Source organism: Artibeus jamaicensis, unplaced genomic scaffold (assembly GCF_021234435.1).
Source record: "Artibeus jamaicensis isolate MK-2021 breed Jamaican fruit bat unplaced genomic scaffold, CSHL_Jam_final contig_484, whole genome shotgun sequence".
Classification (NCBI taxonomy): Eukaryota; Metazoa; Chordata; class Mammalia; order Chiroptera; family Phyllostomidae; genus Artibeus; species Artibeus jamaicensis.
The window spans coordinates 3,686,359-3,708,082 of record NW_026521859.1 but is presented as its reverse complement, the minus strand read 5'-3'; the positions used below and the strand labels follow the sequence as shown (position 1 = coordinate 3,708,082).

Below are 21,724 nucleotides of genomic sequence, written 5' to 3'. Positions count from 1 at the left end.
GTGTTTGAAACTTTCATTATATAAGTTTAAAGAAAATAAGCATGACAAGAGAGAGATAATATAAGATGAAGATAAATTTGGTTACTCCCAAACTTACTTTCCTTTGTTAAATACTGAGAAACTAACATTCTGAGAACCTGTAGCAAAAAGAAATAGACATTAATAAAGGAGTCTGCTTGAAACACCAGGACCAGGCCATGGCTCCCATTAACCCAAGGACTCCAGATACCAAGCCATGACCCAACCCTGTAAGTTCCTCAATGGTGCCCAAATAAACACCTCCCAGACTTGCACCATCAACACTGTTGACATCTAACAACAACAAAAGAGAAAAGTAGCCCTGGTTGAGTGGCTCAGTGGATTAAGCTCCAGCTTTCAAGCTGAAAGGTCCCCAGTTTGATTCCTAGTCAGAGCACATGCCTGGGTTGCAGGCCATGTCCCCAGTTGGGGACACGTGAGAAGCAACCAATGGATGTATCTCTCAGACACTGATGTTTCTCTTCCTTTCTTTCTCCTTCCCTTCCCCATCTCAAGAAAGAAAGAGAGAGAGAGAGAGAAAGAAAGGAAGGAAGGAAGAAAGAAAGAAAGAAAGAAAGAAAGAAAGAAAGAAAGAAAGAAAGAAAGAGAGAGAAAGAAAGAAATGTAGTCATGGAGAGCAGGTAAGAGCTCAAGCTTCTAGACTTAAACCAACCAAAAATCCTGTTCCACTGGCTACTAGCTTCAATTACCACCTATAAAGCAAAAATAATTCCACCAACCTCACAGGTTTATTGTGAGGATTAAATTAGTTTATATTTGAACTGCTTTATGTAGGGCTTTCCAGGGAGTTCTCAACAACTGGTAGTTACTATTAGCATCATCATGGAAACCAATTCTCGAAAGAGTTTTCCCAGACACAGAGAAAGAAATGGATAAGACTTAAAAATTGATACTTCTCAAACACACCAATATAGTTGCCTTCCACTCGGCACTGCAGAGTGCCAAGACCGTGGTCTTCCAGAACTGGGTACCTAGGGAAAGAATCAAATACCTCAGGTGGTGGTTAGCAGAACTGAGGTGGTTACCTCAGTTCAAAAGTTCTAACTCATTAGCCAAAGAAGGAAAATAATAATAATAATAATAAAGGCAAATTAGCCAGAGAAAATTGGTACATTGGTAGATACTGAAAATATAAGGGGCCCACTGGGGCAAATGCCCAGGGCAGTGCTCACTAGAGCTGCGGTCTCATCTGCCACCAGTAAAAGCACAGTGAGAGAGACAGCATCTTACTTATTTCTACCAGTCCTGTCTTTCCAGAATCTGTTTTAGGACAAGGATAGCAAAATTTTTATCAAAAAAAGGTCTGTTAGCAAATGTGAACCCTCAAAATGACAATCCTGAGCAAACGAACTTAAGACAACAGGAAAAAAAACCACATTACAGAATTTGGTTCTACTAAATTCTAAGTCCTAAAAAGCTAAGCCATAGAAAGGCTAATCCACTTAGTCCAGAGTGAAGTGAAAGTCCAGCAAAAATGTTGGTTATCTGGACTCTAAGCATATAGACACTTATTTTAGAAATTGTCATTGAAATAAATGAATAAACTTTAGTCACTCTTTTCTCTAGCTAGTCATCGTAGTGTAGTGGTTCAGAGCTGGAGGCTGGCTAGCCGATCAGAGTTCACGTCCCAGCTCTGCCCCTCTCTGGGAGACACTGGACGAGTTCCTTAGCTTGTCTGTGCCTCATCTTCCGTATCTGTAAAATGAGACTAACAACTATGTGTGCTCACAAGGCTACTGAGTGGCTTAAATGTAAAGCACTAGGGCAGGGCTTTACCTACTGCAAGCACTTAGTAAGTAGTAATGATTGTTTTCAAGAAAAGTTTCAGAATTCACCCCAATTTGCATCAGTTTGAATCAATTACCATGTCTTTTCCAGTAAGTCTAAAGAGAAAGCATTCAACAATTATGGGTAATTTATATTTAAAAAGAGCTCTGTGTATGTATGTGTGTGGGTTTCATACTAGGCAGAAGAATCTAAAAGCATATATATTGGCAAAAAGGACACTCACCAGCTTCCTGTCTGCCTGTTTACAAGAGAGCAAGGGGTAACCCATTTGTCTCCTTGAGCTTCCAAGATCAATGGGCTGGATGAAAAAAGGTAAAAAAAAAAAAAAAAAAAAAAAGACAAGAGACAATAATAATGCACTGCTCCCAGCAAACATTCCAGGCAAAATTCAGAAGAAACATTGCTATGAACATTCTCCTCTGAATTTATGAGGCATTACTGCAGGTGGCTGAATTCTGCCCCCTGAGTATATGTAAGAATAAATTTTCAGCCTGAAGATAGGGGTGCACAACACCATTTCATGGTTCTTCCTTTCACACTGTAGAAGGAGCATTTCTTCTCTCCCAGAAAATCTTCATCACCTCCACATTTACTATGGTGGATCTACACAAAGCTATAGCAGAGTTTCTGCCTTTGTTCTTCCTTTCAAAGATTGCATCTATCTCAAGAGATGGGACCAAGTAGTGAATACAGTATATTGCCAGTGGTGTGCTCTGGGCCCACCACTCTATCTTCCACAGGAAGAATAATTTTTTTTCAAGACCAGTTGACCATTATTTAATGCTAGAAATATAGGTCTTGAGAGTAGTCAAATCCTGTTCTCTTCAACTAGGAATGAATCAAAGAGAGGAATCAGAACAGAGGAGGGTGCCCCATCCTGTCCAGGGGCAAAGGAAAAATTAGACACAGTATGTAGAATCTACTGACATAAGCATATAGTAAGATTACGTTCCTTCTACTTTATAAATTCTCAGTGTAGTTGTTTCATAGGCTCAATACCCCTGTTGCTTAGAGCTTCCCACAAACATCACAACCTCAACAGCCTCCTCGTTCTCCTCTCTTCCAAGAATGCATGATTTAATAGTAACACATTCCATTTTTTAAAATTTTTAATGAAAAAAGTCATGTGGAAATCCTAATCACTCCCAGAAAACACTGAAGACTCAATGGCTTTCAGAACCATCTTCCATATTTTCTCTGATCACACTAATAGAATTTCTAAATGCACAAATGGATAACAACCAAGCAAAGAAATTAATGGTCTTTTGGGTTCACACGTCATTTTTTAAAGAATTCATTTCATCCTGAGAAACAAAGAGGGGAGGTTAAGAATTGGAAAAGAAAATCCACAGATGCAATTACAGTACAATTCACACTGAGCCCGGAGTGTGTAGTTGTCAGTAAATAAACGGACAAACTTAATCGACCAGTCGCAATTACATTAACAAAGTTTGCTGAATCCCTGCTCACCAGGGACCATAAACTGCAAGTAGGAAAATAGCAATTCTGTGCCAACTGCTTACAATTTATTGCTATTGGAGAAGCTGGCCCCTGGAAGCAACAGAGCATATTTGTAACTAGTCATACATCAAAACCAATATACTCTTACCTATCAATGTGTTCAGCATCAAAATCAAAGGTTTCCAATTTTCCAGTGATAATCCAGCCATACACATGTATCAGTTGCCCTGTTTTGAGAAGATTTTTTTCAGTTGAATACATTTAGCTCAAACTCTAAATGTATCACGTCAACTGTATTTCTTTTTGTACATCTACTCAATAGGGTCAAGTTGGTCATGATTCACAATACTTATTTTTTATAAATCATACAGATGAAAAGGATCATAAAATATTATCCTTTTCAGGATCATATTTTCAATACTACAGACTATATAGATGTAAATACCCAGTTATTGTAATTATAGACTTCATGGTCTATGATGGAGCATAGAAGGAATAATGGGTCTTCCTCAAAATTCCATGAAGCATGAGGCTTTCAAGAGGAGGAGGCTGGTTTCTGACACAGCCCTGTCCCACTCATTCACCTGTGTGTAAACCATCCACCCAATCAATCAATATGGGACTGAAGAACAACATGCCTTGGGGTGCTCCACTCTTCATGAGACTTTTCTCTGGAAACTTGCTAATATGAACACACTTGTAATATGAGGGGGCTCATATCACACGATCTGGAAGGGTATTCAGGGATATTAAAATTTTTTCCATATCTCAGAGTACAAAAGATAAATATCATGATTGACCCAAATGGATAGGAACATAAAGAAAGAACATGAGATAGCAGCAGAATTATGGACTGAGGGGTGGGCAATTGTGTGTCCTGTTCATTTCATAAGTGTGCTCATGTTCAAGGATAGGGCAGATTGGGAACCCCCAAACAGTTGGTGTGTGCCCTCCCACTGCAACACGGATGACTTCTGCTTGGTTTTCTTAATGCAACTTGCAGGGCTCTCCACTGGGCATTAAGTTTTTCCTTAATGCTTTCCTTTGAGTTCATGAGAATGGAGTTACAGGCATCAGCAATCTCCTTGCAGCAAGGTCACTTCAGCACTACCCCAGCCCCACTGCTTAAAGAAATCGAAAGTAGTCTCTTCTCAGAAAGAGTTTGGGGGCCCCTCGGTGAACTGACTACTTCCTTAGTTGAAAAACACCAAAACTCAGTTCTGTGGAGCTGCCAGTGGCACTTTTTTTTAGCAAATACACCCCAGCAAGGGAATGATGTTAAAGATCATCAAACAGCCCCTTGACCTGAGAGAGCGTCCCTCCCTAATAATCACAGAATTTAACCATCTACACTGTAATCTTTCAGCATCACACACAATGTTTACAGATGAGAGAGGTGTTGATTATTGAGGCAAAACTTCAAAAATGGAAAAGTAAAGGGCACCTATTGGGTGGACAAGTTCACTGAATTCAGGACTTTGAGTGTCTTCATGGCCATGAGAGAACATTACCAAGAAACTGTTCCCTTCACGTTGTGCTTGCATTTTATTAATGGGAAGTGACTTTCTCCTGCACTCATTAGCCAACTGGCACTAAAACAGTGGGAACCTTCCAGGAAGTATTACCCATACTTTTCAGGTGAATGGGCAGAAAGAGAGGGAACCTGATAACTTAAAGGTCACAGAATTGGCCACAGCCCAGCCTCTGCAGCTCTCTGCTACTGCCAGGAAGTAGAGAAACAATTCTTCATCTTAGTAGAGCTAAATTATCAATTTCCTGACTTTGGTGGACACGATTTCTATCTTTGATGAGCACAATTTTAGAAACTTTTAGCAGCTTATAAAATTTAAAAATTCTTGCAAGTTTCTGCTTTGCTTCTAAAAAAAAAAAGAGCCCAACAAAATCTGACAAATGGCTAAGCCAGACCACGATGCTGGAGGATTCTGCGTCACAGTGAACAACTGTTAAGCACATTTAGAAATTCAACTGCTCATAAAACGTCGTCTCTCCTGTCCCTACCACCTCCCCCATTTCCCTGGCTGCTACTCTGGGCAGGCTTCCCAAATGAAATTAGAGTAATCGTCTGGAAAGTGATTTCAAAGATCAGCAGGGTGGATCCTGCCCGGAGGGACCACTCCAAGCAGGCCAGTCACCAATTGTTCGCCCAGAAGGTGGAGGAGACAGTGTGTGGGAGTCAAACTCAGTGGGAGAAATGGGCTTGACAGATCTGGGTATCTGCTGACGTCCCATTTCACACTCCCAAAGGCTGGTTCCTTCTTCATCCCTCACCCTAACGAGACTTCTCCCACTGAGACAGAAGCTTTTTGACACCAGAGCAGCAGAAATCCCAGTGTCTGCATGTGATTTTCATAGACCACATCTTTTTTTAATAACACATTATCGTGTCTTGATTAATCAGGCAAGTAGAAGGAGACAGATCTGTGAATAACCTGCATTAATAAGATAAAGCTGAATTTATATTCCTCAGGATATAATTTAAATACACACATACATAATCTGTGTCTATACACACACGAGCAAATGTGCAAACACTTTTTGGTAACTCAGATACTCATTTTGACATTCTCAAGCAGTAAAGCCATTCAAAGCACCTAGTCGGTTTTTGCATTTACACACAATCACATATTTAAAAATTTGGCAACATGTATTTCCATACTTATACCATCTGGAAACCCTGAACAAATTAAAAACCTAAAATAGATGTAAAAAATTTGCCAAGAATCAGACAGCAAATTATATATAATCCTAGCTGTGGTTATGACACAGTTTTAAAGCAGGTTTAGCATAGCAGTTCTTGGATCTTTTAGTTGCCACCCCTTCTTTAATGTAAAACCCCCAGCTTTCTCTTCTTCTCTTCTAGCCTCTTGGCCTTTGCTTATCTGTGAGCTAACTCATGAACGAACCCCCAAGATAAGGATCAGAGTTAATGGTCTTCATGTGGTACACAACCCTGCTCAGCACAGGACAAAACGCTGAGCACATGGGCCCACTCTGATTTTGGACTATCTATGTTCAAATCTCAGCTGTACACTTATTAGTGGTATGACTTTAGGCAAGTTACTTACCATTTTGGTATCTCATTACACCATTTGCAAAGTGGAAATAATAATAGTTCCTATATCATCAGGTTCCTATGAGGATATGATAATATAATCTATACCAAAAGCTTAAACAGAACCTGGCTCACAGTAATTTTCAGTAAAGCTTTGCTATCATGTGGATAATTATAAAGTTGATGATTCCTATTTCCTGCATTGTCCAGCAGCACCTGGTTTGATTTTGCTGGCCTCTTTTTCCTTTCATGTTGGATTCCTTTGTTATCAGTGAACTAACAGAGCAAAAGTGCCCAGAGGTGAAACAAAACCAGATTCAAAATAAACCAGAGAATGACAATTATTTTCAAAACAGCATCGGAGAAGAAGCTAAAATTTCTCATTTATGGGGACTACCCACCTGGGCAGGAGAGTTTGCAGCAAGCTTGGGCAAAGGAATTTATAATTATTCCTGTTTCTGTAGGAGATTTCTTACCTGGAACTCCACTGGGTGGGTTAACTTGGTAAACAATGGGTGTCTGTGCCCTGGAAAACTGTTTTGAAAATGTTATCACGAGTGAGCAATGCATTAGAATACCGCAATCACACACACATGAATGACAAGCCGTTTCTCGTGCAGCATCAGTGAAGGTCGTAACTGATACGTTTCCTTAAATCACCTTAAATGTATTTTTTTCTTCATAATATTTCCATGAAGTAGAGGTGGCTGATATTATATCGCTCTTCCATCGATGAGGTAAAGGAATTTCAGAAAGGCCAGAAGAGACCTCTCTCATACCATGTTGCCCAAGCCCTAGCAAGCCTGTTTCTGCCTGCCAGGCCCAGGAATACATTTCACCAGGAGATATAGACAGGCCACAACTTCAAATGCCAACCTCTCAATTCCATTATTATAACTTGGCATCTTGGGATCTTGAAAGTTGGTTTTTTTCCTACATCATAATTTGCTTATTTGAATTCAAAGGATTGCAATTTAAGCCACCATTAGCCAGCATGATGGCAGGGAATGGCAAACTACAAAAACAGGAAGTTGGACAGCCACACAAATGAGGTGTTTATAGAGAAAAGGAAAGGTTCCTGGGCCAGTGTAAAGAAACAAAGAGGCAGAAGAATGGACTGGCCATCCTCCCCCAAACTCCTCTAGCTGCCTAAGCCACTATCACCATTCTCTACAGCCTGCAGTGCATGCCATTTGCAACACAAAGACAAGCAAATTGTTTTGCCTGGTCTGCTTCCAGCACCCCAGGAATCCACCTTCCCAGGGAGAATATCATCAAAGAATAACTCCCTCGTTAATCAACAGCCCTAATCAGACATCAAGAACCAACAGACATTTCCACAAAGCTGATGACGGCTCAGCAAGTGCAGTTTTAAGCATTGATCCACACAGCTGTGCCATCTGCCATCAAAACGAATTTTCCCCCTTTCTAAAGGAAAGGGTTAGAAAAGAGTTCACAGGAAATATGTAGAGTCAGGGGTCAAAGTAAGAATGTCCTGCTCAGGGGCTCCAACCTCACCAAAAGGTAAAGATTAATGGAAGTCCGCATACACCTGCCAAACACAGTCCCTGCCGAGGGCTCAGGGTCTCTTTCTGCAGCCAGGCCTTCCTCCCCCGGGGGTGCGCCCTGCATAGCACGGCCATTTGCATTGGAACTTTATGATAAGAGCCTCCTGTCAATGTAAGAAAGGCCCAAACCTGTAAGAATTTTTATGAGTGTGTTTGAGCCAAACTGATGACAATTGCTGGGAAGAAAAGCTTCAAGGGACTGAGAGAACGCTCCAGGGAATGGCAGTTCTGCACCCTGCTTTATGCACTACAACTAAAAGAGGAGATGGAAGTGGGTTACATGAAGCCCACTGGTGATAGATTAGGGAGGTGGAAGAGAGCAAGGCAGGGAAACCTCTGGGAAAGGAAAATGAGAGACACATACTTTTTTCACATAGGTGGGTACAGGATGGTAAACAATCAACAATTAATCCAGTAAAAGTGAGGGGATTTGCGATCTCCGCCTTGGTGCTCTGGTGCAGTATCTGTGCTCTGAGGGGTCGGGAAAGAAAATTCCTTTGACATTCCAATGTTACTATAGATGCAAAAATACAATAGACAGGCTTAATTAAGGTGAAGATTTGTTATTGGTAGTATTTAGTGAGGAAAGTGAGCCAAGGGAACTAGACATTGAGTTTAATAAACTGGGAAGCATAAGCCTGATTGCTAGCCAGGAAGCTGTAGCTTCACCCTGCAGGGTACTACAGCATTTCTCCAAGAGGACTGATACCCCTCCCTCCCCCGCCTCCTCCCTCCACTACCAGACTGTGTGGGTGGGAACAATGGGGGAAGGCGGGCACATGCACAACAGAAGCAAAATGGCACAGAGGGAGGTTCTGGATCAAAGAGGCCTGTCAGTCTAGCCTGGGAAAGAAAGGATTGGTTGGGAGGTGGACCTATTTGAAGCCTGTGGAAGTGTGAGAAGTTGATTATCATTTAGATAAAGCACCTGGTCCATCCCAAGAGCAAATTAACACAATCCCATTGCAACAAAAAAGTGCTCGCACGTTCTCTCTCTCTCTCTCTCTCTCTCTCTCTCTCTCTCTCTCTCTCCCTTTTTCCCCCCTCTCCCAGGAGACCCACACTGGCCCCTTGGGCTCATGCATCCTCTCTCTATGGTCACGTGGCCCTAGCAGCCATGTGGCTCATGGCCATGCAACTCCACATGCAAGCTCCAGGAGGGAGCCCGAGATGGGCTACAACTGGAAACACACACTCAGCTAGCCAGAAACGGGAGTGGACTGTACTTTGACACAGAGCATAAACTCCGGGCAGTGGCCTTCATCCTGGCCCTACCGAAGACAAGATCAGACCTCTTCCATGGTGAGACAAACCAGGAGGGGAACCCCCTTAATTGCACAGGGTCAATGAACTATTCCTGTGCGGGTCTCAGGAAATTCTTTTCCTTTAGATACCACTAGAGTGCCTCCTGCACTGGTAACAGTTGGCATGTCACCGGTAACAGAACGACTTTCATCAGGAAGAATTTAGCCTAGGACATGCCTACCTGCCATATACTGCTTTTAGTTAGCAGGTTTTAATTTAAGACCATCCTTTGTGGTTACTATAGGTCTCTGGGTTAACAAGGCCACCACACAAGCCTCCCCTGAGCTTGCCAGGTTTAGTGTGTGGCCTCTTTTTCTCCACATTCATGAAGTGGATTAATGGTTATTTCTCCTTCGCACAGATGTTAGAAACTGAGGCAGATAGAATAACTAAGTCCAAATCAACTAAGGAAACAAACCTCTTGATTTCCAACTTGAATTATAAAATCTATCACTTGGTCTGTAAGCCTTCCCTCAAAAGTGGGTGGGGGTGAATAGAGGAATTCCTTTATCACTCCCTCCAATTCCCCCAACCATGGTGGGGCAGGCTCAGAGTTCAACCTCAAGGAAAGCTTCACTTGCGATTCTCTCTGAGCTGACACAACATAAGATGTTACATTTCTAAGAGAAGCAAGCTCCTGGTCATCCACCAAGCTAGAGACATGACAAAGTAAAAAATTAATGAGCTTCCAAATCAAGCTTCCCACATGCTGATCATTGAAACGGAGTCAGATCAGCAGTAGCAAGATCGAAGGGAGTGTGGGGAGGAAAAGCAGGGGATTAGAATGACAAAGCCACAGCCACCAGCTGTTGGATAAACCTTCTGTGAGTTGTTGAACTTGTCAGTGCCTGCAGCAGGCACTTTGGAGTGGACTGGCAAGATGGAATTAATTTTTAATACTCGTGGTCTCCCAGCCCCAGTCCCAAAACAAAGAGACACATCGTGTTTTATTTAGCTTGGAATGCCTCTCATTAACTGCATCCCCCGGTGATTTTTCATCAACATGACAAGCTGGCTGAACCACTGAAGGACTTGTTTGCTTTAATGTGCAATTTTAGAAATGGTTTCTCTTCTTTCCCCTACTTCTCCTTTCCAATCTTTAATTAGTAGGAAAACTACTATCTGGGGTGAAAGGACATCAAAACCCAAAGCAGCATAGATGGCGATTTAAGGCACATGCTCAGAGACTCTGAATATCTCAAAATCCTGGTGTGGGTCTTAATAATAAAGAATGACTTTTTTTCTTTCTGTGCTTATGTGCAGAAGCAAAATTCTGGAAGAGAAGACTTCTTAGAGTAAGAAACAAGTTGGCAAATGTGAATTGACAGCAAATTCCTAAATCGTGAATCATATTAGAGGTGAACTTAGAAGCTGAAGTCTCGTTCTAAAGAAGGAATAATTTATGACTATATTGTACTTTTATAAACAGAGGCTCCCTGCGAGAACTACCGCCATGTCGAAGGAACAGTACCAAACCTCTGCCTATTTTTACAAGAAGTCTAGGTCCTATACTTTTAGAGATTATTTTGGTGTAAAATTAATCTGAAATGGACAGTAGATGGAACCAAACAGAAAATGAAGCCCCAGTATGTATATGGAGCCTCTAAAATAAGTCAGGCATTAGCTCATAATCTCTCTCTCCCTCTCTCTCTCTCTCTCTCTCTCATTTCCTTTTCACTCTGAGCTTGAAGGAGAATTCAAAGTTAAAGGCAGCAAATGCCTTTAACTCGAGGATTAGAAAGAGTAGCAGAACTCAGCTGTGAAGTGCAGAGGAAGGAAGAGGTTGGTTCGCTCAGTCCCTTCGCCATGCTGAGACTCAGGACGATTGCAGCTGTAACATGAAATACTGATGCACACACTGGTGATCTCTGTGGCTCCTCTGTGGGCTTCAGTTTAGGTGAGGATTAGAGTCAGATGCAGGTTCAAATCCTGGTTCTGCCATTTAATACCTGGGCAAATGTTTTATGTCACGGACAAATTATTTAATCTCCCTCAGCCTTAGGTTGCTCATCTATAAAAACAGGATAATAAGTAGTCATCCCATGAAATCATTGTAATTTAAATTAATGTGCTTAAACACAGAGCTTGATACACAAGCACTCAATACTTATCTTTCCTTACTCCAATCTCAGATTCCTCATAACTACCACCCACCGTTCCTCTTGTACTGGCTAAGCAGATTCCCTGCCTCATTGGTAACCTGCACGTTGATAGAACAAGCACACCCTCAGACCAAGCAAACACATTGCTCCATCCTTAAAACCCACCTTGAAAGCACAGCCCTCTGATAGTCCTGGACTTGGGCTGCCTACCACCTGTCCCCCAGAGTGCACTTCCAGGTGGTACATGCCCTCGTGTGCTTCAGACAGCAGAGACCTGAGGGCAGAAAGTGGAAATCCTTGTGAACCAAGAACTGAATCGCCACAGCTAGCAGCCCCACTTGACCACTTCGAATTTCCTCCCTGCTCCTTGTGAAGCAGAACTAAACCAAAGGATTCCTAGGTTTCATTTTTGACCTCCCGGATCCACTTCTCTATTAGACTATAAAGATTGGATCCTTCAGCAAAATATATATAAATATATTATGTATAATTTTTTAAACAAATTGAAAGTCACTAGTGTACACTTCATAAGTTAAAAGAAACTTGATAGAACCATAGATTATCAGGAACGCTATACAAATTATATTAAACTCAGCAAACACACTAAGTACTAAAGGGAATCTCCTTGCTAGCTGGTTTGGGGTTTATGCATAGTCATTACAATTATGCCCATTCCAAATGATGAGTTCTTTAGAGGGCAAAATGGCACCATTTACTGAAATCCTAATAGCTATAGAGCTCCATGCAAAAAAAAAAAGAAAAAAGGAAAAAGCTGCAAACAAGTTTAGCCCCTCCTTATAAATATCTCAAAATCCTCAAAATTTGTCACCATATTCTCATTCTCCCTTATGCCCAAGGGCCCTGATAGGGACCTTTCAATAAATACATTCACATGGAACATTTTGAAAAACTATAGCAGATAATTGCAGCCACAGCAGGCATGGCTCTAATTTGCTACCCAAAATTACTGAGATGAGCAAAGCACTTGTCCTGTCTGATCTTCCTATCCTGGGACAGGTATACCTGGTCCTGCACATGACCACGGGCAAGTCCAAGAAGAGGGGAGAGACATCACAAGGGATGCTGGGCAGGGCAGGCACAGCCACATTCACCAGGTGTATTTCCAGCTGAGAGCCATTGGCGGGATAGAGGAGACTGGACTCCAAATCTAAACATGAGGAAAAGGAGAATCTCAGCCAAGCAGAGCTGTGATCCACACAGGAGAATATAAAAACATGGCTTCATGGGGGCAATGTAAGACATTGAGTTGGCCTAAGGATTAAATTAACACTCCTCATTTCCAAAGACATTTAAGACTGCGATATAAATGAGTGTTCTCATTTATAAGTTTATTTAAAAAGTTTTATCTCCTCAGGTTAATCCATTTAAATCCAGGAAAGAATACTTCAGCCCTTAAAATTACCCTTTACTGTGTGGTAGTGGTGGATACATTAAGGCATGGTTTAGAAGCCCCCACATATCAAATTATCTAAAAGGAGGATAACCAAGGTTCTAGGGGGACATGGTGCCAAGTACTACACTAAGTGCTTCCATATCTCACTTAGCATTCACAGAGTCCCATCTCACACCCTGGGATGAGAAAGTGGGCACAGCATATAATGTGCTCTTCTTCTGTGACATTAACAAGTGAGCATCTGGAAACACAGAAGCTGGCCCGTTGGCCCATCTCCCTTCAGGCCCCCTTTTACAACTGTCCTTAGACAAGGTAGAAAACCACAAACTCAGGTTCCTTAGAATTTTTTAGATTAATGATTAAGGAACTTGCATTTGGTAAGACACAGACCTACCATTTAAAAGGATTGTGATCCATGTTCCCCCTGCAAGGCTACCTTCTTCAGGTTCAATGTGGAAACTCAGGCAAGGCACTGTAAATAAGTAAGAAAAACACTGGTTTTAAAGGTCAGATTCGAGCCACCAGCTTCTCAGGTGTTATGAAGCAAAATTTAGCATTCATCAGAATCTCTAGAAGGGCTTGACAAAGCACAGATTCCTGGACCCCACTCCCAGAGTTTCTGGTTCCCTATGTGTGTGTTAGGGCCCAAGATTTACGTATCTGACCAGGTGCTGCTGGCGTTGCTGGTCTAGGGACCAGACCCTCAAAACTCCTATTGGAAGGAAAGTTCTGACTGATTTTCTCATCTTAGACAACCAAAACCCAGTGCTCACCAGCACAATCCTGAATTTCTACTTTCTCTGAAAAGAGCTTCAAGAACACTTTGAATACCTAATTCAGCTCAGAATATCTCTTCTCTCTCCAACTCTTTAATAAGGTAGTCATAATTAACACTGCAACATCATCACTTATTTCTTGTATTTCTACTTCCCTCTAGAGAAGAAGAGAAAGTTCAAGAAGCTGTCTCTATGTTACTGTTCCAGCTCAGTACACTATTCTCTGGTTTCCCCCTAGTTTAGAATACATGATCAGAGGGGGAGGGATTTGGAGGAACAAATATGAAGGATGCAGGGACAAGAGCTGGGGGGGGTGGAGATGAGAGGAAAGCGGGGAACATGGGACGGAGGGGCAGTTGGGATGGGAGAAATAGACAAAAAAACTGTACTTGAAAAATAACTAAATAAAAATAAAATAATTTTAAAAAAAGAAAATGAAAAGAAAAAAATGTAATGTGCTCGTCTTCAGAAAATGACACCATATTAAAAAAATGAATGACTTCAAATAAATAAAAAAAGTTCTAGATTTTTGCTTTGACTGTACAGAGGGGGTCTGAAGCATGGATCCATGCTGGAGCTTCCTTAAAATAAAAAATAAACCACTATATACGTCACATGTGAGGTTAGGTTGTGTTCTTCTATAGAGAGCACTGGCTGACTATGACCTTAATTACTCGTTCATCTTTGAAGATGCTCCCAAACATGCTTTGGTCAAAGTAAAGCCAATTCAAGAAAGCCAATAAACATCAGTCAGCTACTCGGTGAGATCACAGGTAAGAAAAGTGTTATTTACAGAACGATTTTCAGTTTCTATGTCAGAAATGTTCAATGATAACCCAGGCCACCTAACTCTGGCTAGCCTAGGGCTTCCATGGGCAGGTCTCCAGGTGCTACACTGCACAACCAAGGGTGAAGGGAAATCATTCACATCAAAACAATCAATCATGGTGGTCCAACAAGACCAGTCCTGGTTTATACCTCAGAGGTGCATTACATACTTCCACCTAAAGAAAACCAAAGTAAAAGCCATAAAATGCTACAGAGGATAACTGGATTCACAGAAAAAATTAGAGACATAATTTTTCAAAAAAGAGATTTTAATATGAGTGGTCATTAATTTCTATGAAAAGTTATTCCCATGGGAAGATAAAGCGATAAAACCTAAAAAAAATTACATCATATGACCCAAAAAGAAATTATAAAAGAAAAGTTATGTTATTGTTAAAAGCTCTAAACTATAAAAACAACCTCCACTGGTCATTAAAATCAAAGTATATATTCATAACTATTTAATATATAACCTCAACTACTAAGCAGAAAAAAAATATTATTAAGCAGATAAAATCTAAACCCAGAGCAGATTCTTCAACATTTTCCCCAAAATAATATTTTAAGTATCGATAAACCAGTTCTTAATGTAACCTGTTGTGTTCTATCTATAATTTCTTCAAAATATATCCTACTTACCTGCCAAAAGTAATATTTCAATACTCTTCAGGGACATCAGCCAAGCAATCATCTCGTTCACTTAACTCAATCCTCTCAAAATTGCTCAAACATGAAAAACACTTTCAATTTTGATTGGTGCAGCATAGCTTTTCTGCTTTATAAAAAATAAAATAAAAATTATTATAACTTTTAGCTTAAATACTATTACTTTACTATGCTAAAACTTTGGAAACTAAGGAAGTAATACTAATATGGCCCTAGGGTATATAAAGAGACCCAAGTTCAAAGAGTATTCAAAGGCATCTTCCCAAGTTCTAGCAAAAAGGATAACCTATGAACTTTATATAAAATCATCACTATTTCACCCCCTACCCTTACCCCACCATAATTGTTTTATGCATATGTAAATTGGGTAAAAAATAACCTCTCTCATTAAATTATTATTGAACAAAAGCTTAATTTTTAATAAATAAATTCTAGATATTTATTAAAACTAGATATAAAATAAATAAACATTAGTTAATGCTGGTTTGAGGGAAGGATTTGTTTGTTTTTTGGAAGAGTCTCAGTCTTCTGGGGGGAAAAACACAAAAAAGTGAAGAGTTTAACAAAGTAAATGTTAAGTAGGGTAATAGGTTGAAAAATGGTACTAATGGGAACTTCAGGAAAATTGTGTTATCCTCACAGTAGAGGAGTCAGTAAGGCAAGCAACAGAGGGAGCAAAAGCTGGACCCTTCCAACTAGATTCCATGACCCCAGGATCTCTGTGCCCCATTCCACAAGGCCAGTATGCCAGGCCTACTCTCCTTAAACACTGTCTTTCTTGTGCTAGTCTTCTGCTTAAAGATTTTAATTCAATGCAAAAAGCACCACCATTTATATAATAATAGGAAGAATACTTTGTAGAATTTGTTTCAAGATTAACTGAAGATTATATATGTGTGTGTGTATATATAATCACTTCATATATATATATATATATGCATGTATATATATAAAGAAATTATCACAGGGCCATAGATATATATATTACTATATATAAAATTAACACTGGCCCTGGCACAAAGGAACCACACAACAAAAGTTAGTTTGTCCTTCCCAGGCTTTGTATTTGCACTGGAAGCCCTCTCTCTGACTTTGCAGTCTTGCCACAATCTGGCACCTTGGGAAAGCTTCCCAACTTTCCCTCGCTTTGCTCCCCAATGTGAACCCTGCACTGCAGCCAAGCTGTTCTCCCCACCATCTCTCAGAGAAGCCTTCCACACGTCAGCCTCTGCCTTGCCTCCTGCTATTTGCTTCCTAGATTTCCCAGTTCTCCTTCATGGCCCAGCTAAGGAGCCTCTTTATTCACAGAATCCATTCCTGGTGTTGGTTCATAAACTGGAACCCAAATGGAGAGAGCAAGGAGAGAGTGAAGAAAGAGGCAGACCAGTCCTGATTGTTAGGTAGCAGGTTTAATAAGGTAGGAAACTTACATATGAGGCTTGTCTTGGTGTCAGCAAGACAAGTAGATTTCTGCACTCACCCACCCACCAGAATCTTACTAGTTTACATAGAGACCTTAGCTGGGTTCAGTCACATATAACATCCAGATGGTTTCAACATCTCACTCTCTGAAAGCTGTGTCCTTGAAAGAACGGCTCTCACTGTGGCAACAGAGGGCAGAACTCACAGTACAAGGACAGGAGAGGGGGCAAGAGGCCTCCAATTGCTCATTTCCAGCTCCAGGGTCAATCAGGCATACCCTCCCAATGACATCCTCCAACAGACCACCCCTCATGACTGCCTCTTATAATCTTACACACCCTGTTCTTCTGCAACTGAGTGGTCAGCAAAAGAGCTCACCAGCTTGGAGGTGGTTTGTTTGGAGGCTATCTGGCTCCATTGGAGATAAATACCACAGCAACAACATAGGCACATGCTAGAGAAAACACAGATTAAGATAATGATTTCTGAAATACAGTTGAGCCCTGAACAATGAGGTAGTTAGGAGTGCTGAACCCCCAAGCAATTGAAAATCCACATATAGCTTTTGACTGCCCCAAAACTTAACTACAGTCACTCTTCACATCTGTAGGCTCAACCAATCTCAAATTGAAGACAGCATCTTTGATCTGCACTTGGAATCTGCAGTTGGGAATATGAAAATACTGTTTTCTACTCCAGGTTGTTTAAATCCATGGATGCCAAACCCACAGATAAAAAGAGCCAACTGTGCTTATTGAAAAAAATCTGCACATAGTGGACCCATGAAGTTCAAACCCATGTTGTTCCAGGCTCAAGTGTAAGTAATTTTTTCCATCAAGATCCCCATGATAAGAACCACTGATTTATTAAGTCCCCTAGGTTTGTGGTCAGATTACTCTGGTCATTCACTCATTCACTCATGTCTTCATTGATTAAATAAAGGTTAATCATTATTAATCTTTAGCAGACCCATCAGATATGAATGAAAACATAACATTTTGTTTGGAATGTGACACAGGTACCTCCTTGCAGGCAGCACTGATTTCCAAGGCCAGCCTATTTTGCAGGATAGCTTTTCTCATTAGAAACATTTCAGTATTAGATAAGGACAGGCTTTGCCAGCTATTGTTTAAGGGTCACTGGGTGAACCAAGTAAGGGCTTCTGTGTCCTATAATGTCCTCCATGTCAATGAAGGGAGCAAAGACAGTGGACAAATGCTTTTACCAGCTGAAAACAGAACGTGCCCACTGGCCTTCAGGAGTGGTCAGTTGATAGCAGTACGAACTTGACCATATTGTATACATTATACATGTTGGCTAGGGGAGGCTTTTATCTCTTTTACATTCTTAAGAACTGGATAGGCTTCTATTTTATCAGTCATAGCTTGTGGGACAATGTGCAACTTACCCGACCAAAACTTAATGGCAGTGCTTGGGCACTGAATTTTCTGCAGGTTCTCTGCCACCCTCTCCCTTGCAGATGTTCCTGCAAGGTCTGCAGAGTGTCCTGCAGCAGAGGCAAGTCCTCACCTGTCACCTTTATCTCATCTACACAAGGGGCCTATTTTACTGAGGAGGGGAAGGAGAACAGAGACAGATGTCAGGTTACCACCCCACGACGTACTGTGGGGCTGCACAGGTAGCCTTGAAGAAACACTGGAAGTGTCCACTGTTGTCCCTCCCATGTGAGATCAAATTGATCTTGTGACTCAGCAGCTAGAGATATGCTGAAAAACAGCATTTGCTAAGTCCAGTAGAGCATGGTACAGTTCTAAGATCACAGCCAAGGTATCTGAGATGGTGGCAATGCTGGGCACAGCTGCATGGATGGAGGGCCCCGCCTTGTTTAACTCTTTCTCGGTAATCCATGATCATCCTCCATGAGACATCTGCCTTTTTTTATTGGTCTTTGTTATTTCCATACCAAGCTGTGGGCAGCACCATGGGCAGGGCATACAGTACCCATTCAGAGCACTTCCTGGAGAGCTGTTTCTATTCCCTTAGGCCCCCTCCGGGCAGCTGATGCTATTTGACAATTACTATTCTTTGAGGGAGTGACAGACTTACCTGCTCCCAGTGGCATTTCCCCTCAGCACTGGCTTGATAACTCTAACCTGGGGCAGAATTCGTGACAGAGGTTTGCGGAGTTTGATCACATGGGATATCAATGCCCAATATGTTCTCCGTATTGAAGAGATAAAAACCTTGTATTTTTGTGGAATAGAAAGCCCAGTTTGCACTGTCAGAGAGACCTTCCTGACCATAATCATCGTACTTGGTAACCATCGATGATGCTGATGCATCCAGAAAATTCTGAGAATTACCGTGTATCAGGGTACATTCAGTGCCACTATCAATAAGAACCATAGACTTTTGTTTATTTCTGGGGAGCCAGTAAAAAGTGAGCCCAGCATGAGGGCTCTGACCAAGTCTCATGGCCCTCACCTAGAGGCAACCTGGGCCTGTACCCTATACCTGGGGCATGGGAGGCACCTACCCCAGTGGGACTGAATCGCTGTTCAGATATTAATTCAAGGCAGCACATGTCCTCTTAGCTTTCCTAACAACATGCCAACGTCTCCAATTTATTATGCTGTTCTCACACCTTCTCTGCTAACCCCAAAGTGGACAACTGCAATTCCCGGCTGTTCTTCTAACCTTGTAACTTGAGTTTTGGCCTCTAATTGGGCATCAGTGGCTTGCTGAATTGCCCACAGTACATTCCAAGGAGACGGGAGGGGTGAAAAGCCTCCCATTGCTGGGTCTAGCGCAGGGGTGAGCAGGCAGTCACAGCCTCCCACAACACCCAGTCATGCCAGCTCTCACTGCCCTCCCCTCCACGATCCCCTAGCCTGTGTCCTGTGCAGCCTGGACCACATGGTGCAGTGTCACTTATGCCTGTTCTTCTAGGCTGTCCCTTCCTCAGAGAGGACGTCTATTTCCATAACCCTCTCAGCACAAAGGTCTCACACAGCACTCAGAAAGTTCTACCTGGTGAGTACACACTTAAATAATCTAAGCCTGGCTTCACCTAATCTGAAAGAAATAATTTACACATATACAGGACAGGCAGAATTCACGGCAGCCTGGCTGAAAAGCCAGATGCCTTAGATAACGCCCTCATGCCTGCTCTGGCAAGCTGCTGAGCTACTTACTCCCTGGCACCCCCAAGTCAGAGGGCACAAATTTAATACTGTGAAAAATACTGGCTCTGAAATTTTCTGAAACTTAAAAAATTTACAAAATTAAATACATGAACATGTTACTAAAAGTACATTTAACTTTAATTTTTAAGAAAACACTGAGACTAGCAAAAACAGTTATACCATTTCAGAAAATATAAAAGCCACAATAAATGCCCAGAAAAATATTATTTTTTAAAAACTTAGAATTAATTCATAGATATGTCTTGATTAAGATAGTCCAATACTATATAAAGTCAACTATATTTAATTCAAATCCACAAACATTTATTATATGCCTAATATACACTGGGCACTGCACTGGGAGCTGCGAAAACTGAGACAAATAATCTGTGTGCCTGCCCTCCAGTCTCTAGCTGATGGGGTAGGAGTGGAGGCTATTTGCATTTATGAAAAGAGCTCTAAAATTTTTAAGCAGATGTGGCACATGGTTCTTTAAGTTGCAATAGTCCCTAAATGTTTACATCTATCTAGAATACAATTCATTTTTAAAACATTTACTTTACAGAAATACACCTACTGCATAGAGAAAGGTACCCAGGAGTATTTGTAACTTGGTCCACAAGCACGAGATCTAACCTACTTGTTACACCCAATGGAATATGCCCAGCAAGGAGAGTCTATTTTCAATGTGGCTATATGATTTTAACATTTGACTTCAGCAATTACTTCCAAGCTTAGAACAATGGAGGTAGATATTCATTCACTGGTTTTCTTAAAGCCTAACATTCATACTTGCATCTTTTCTTCTAGAATAGAGCAATCAAATCAATAATGAATGTAATTTTTCTTAATATGGTTGATCCACAAATTCTTCCTAAGGATAAACTCAGCCACCACTTAATTCTTTTAACCAGAAAATTTTCAATCAAAGGAGAGCTGTGAGTCTTTGGTCAAGTATTCTCTCTCTCTCTCTCCCCCCCCCGTCTGTCTTCCCTCTGCTCTCACTCTCCTCATCATCTCTTCCTCCCTCATGTTTAGCCTCTTTTTTGGGACTTGTAGAAACAGAGCTGCAAGTTTGCTACCACCGATGCCCATTTCGTTTTGTTCACCACAACATTGGCAAGCGATGCAATACCAAGAAAACAGACAGCAGAGACATTTTTTATCAAACAGTACCTTTTTCTGTTTATTCCTCGTTGTGACTCAAGGGAGAAATTATCTTTCCTTTCCAAATGATCTTGTTCATCTCTGTCAAGAAACAGTGGCCATGTTATCTGGTTAGAGCCCAGCCTGCAGCTACTGCTCAGGTAACTCACTCAGGTTGGACTGTAACTCACCTAACTTGTTTGTCCTGGCCAAACGGGTGCCAAAGTAAAAGTTCAGAGTGGACCCTAGAGCAAGTTTAATGATTAATACAAGCTATTTAGGAATTTTCCTCAGGGTCTTTTAATAATGACCATAGAAAGAGTATCTTACATTTTTCTCCACTTACTGCATGTGCCCCAGACAAGAATTTTAAGTAAAAGTCCAGCCAGTAAAACAAACAGGCATTGAATGATTGAAAGAATTTGCCTGTAAATCAGTGACCAAACCCAGGTCCCAGGAAAAAGCATCGATAGAGGGCTGACCCCCATTTATGAGCAGACTCTAGCTTTTTATCAAGAAGAATGATTCATAAGTGCCCTGTTCCGGGCTGACAGTCTCACCATACGGTGTGAGTGTAAGGAAGCCATAAAAGGAAGCAACTTGTTCAAAGTCTTACTAACAAAGGACCAACTCGCCCTCTTTGTCGTTTTACTTTCCTCTCTCACTCCTGTTCTTGCTTTCTTGATCAAGAGAAAGCCCTTAACTTGTACCCATTATCTTCTACTAGACCATAGGTCTTAGTTATTGGTTTGACTGTCCCTTGATAAAGAGACTCAGAAGCAAAGGGCCCGAGAAGTCAACACCACCTTCTTACTTGACCATGGCAGACTTTTCTGTCTCTATTTCACCACCCATTTCAATTTATGTACATCACCAGCCAGCTACTTGGTCACTTCAGTCCATGCCCAGTGGTTCCTGACCAGAAGAAATTCTCATCTCCTTTTTTGGGGGGAGAGGAGTCTTTCCAGTAGAATTTGATAGCCCTGAGTT

At 41.3% G+C, this 21,724-nt stretch overlaps 1 protein-coding gene across 1 annotated transcript in view; it reads right to left on the bottom strand.

The window, feature by feature from the left end:
- PKHD1 (PKHD1 ciliary IPT domain containing fibrocystin/polyductin) overlaps nucleotides 1-20,913 on the bottom strand; it is a 461,864-nt gene extending 440,951 nt beyond the window's left edge. The window contains exons 1-10 of the mRNA XM_053668316.1: nucleotides 20,765-20,913; nucleotides 14,994-15,126; nucleotides 13,145-13,222; nucleotides 12,360-12,504; nucleotides 11,502-11,610; nucleotides 6,838-6,895; nucleotides 3,437-3,515; nucleotides 2,051-2,125; nucleotides 946-1,010; nucleotides 98-137 (exon numbers count right to left, since the gene is read on the bottom strand). Of these exons, the coding sequence (XP_053524291.1) occupies nucleotides 98-137; nucleotides 946-1,010; nucleotides 2,051-2,125; nucleotides 3,437-3,515; nucleotides 6,838-6,895; nucleotides 11,502-11,610; nucleotides 12,360-12,504; nucleotides 13,145-13,222; nucleotides 14,994-15,045 (701 nt within the window). The 5' untranslated portion in view covers nucleotides 15,046-15,126; nucleotides 20,765-20,913. The remainder of the gene's footprint in view (nucleotides 1-97; nucleotides 138-945; nucleotides 1,011-2,050; nucleotides 2,126-3,436; nucleotides 3,516-6,837; nucleotides 6,896-11,501; nucleotides 11,611-12,359; nucleotides 12,505-13,144; nucleotides 13,223-14,993; nucleotides 15,127-20,764) is intronic.
- Nucleotides 20,914-21,724: the final 811 nt, after the last annotated feature.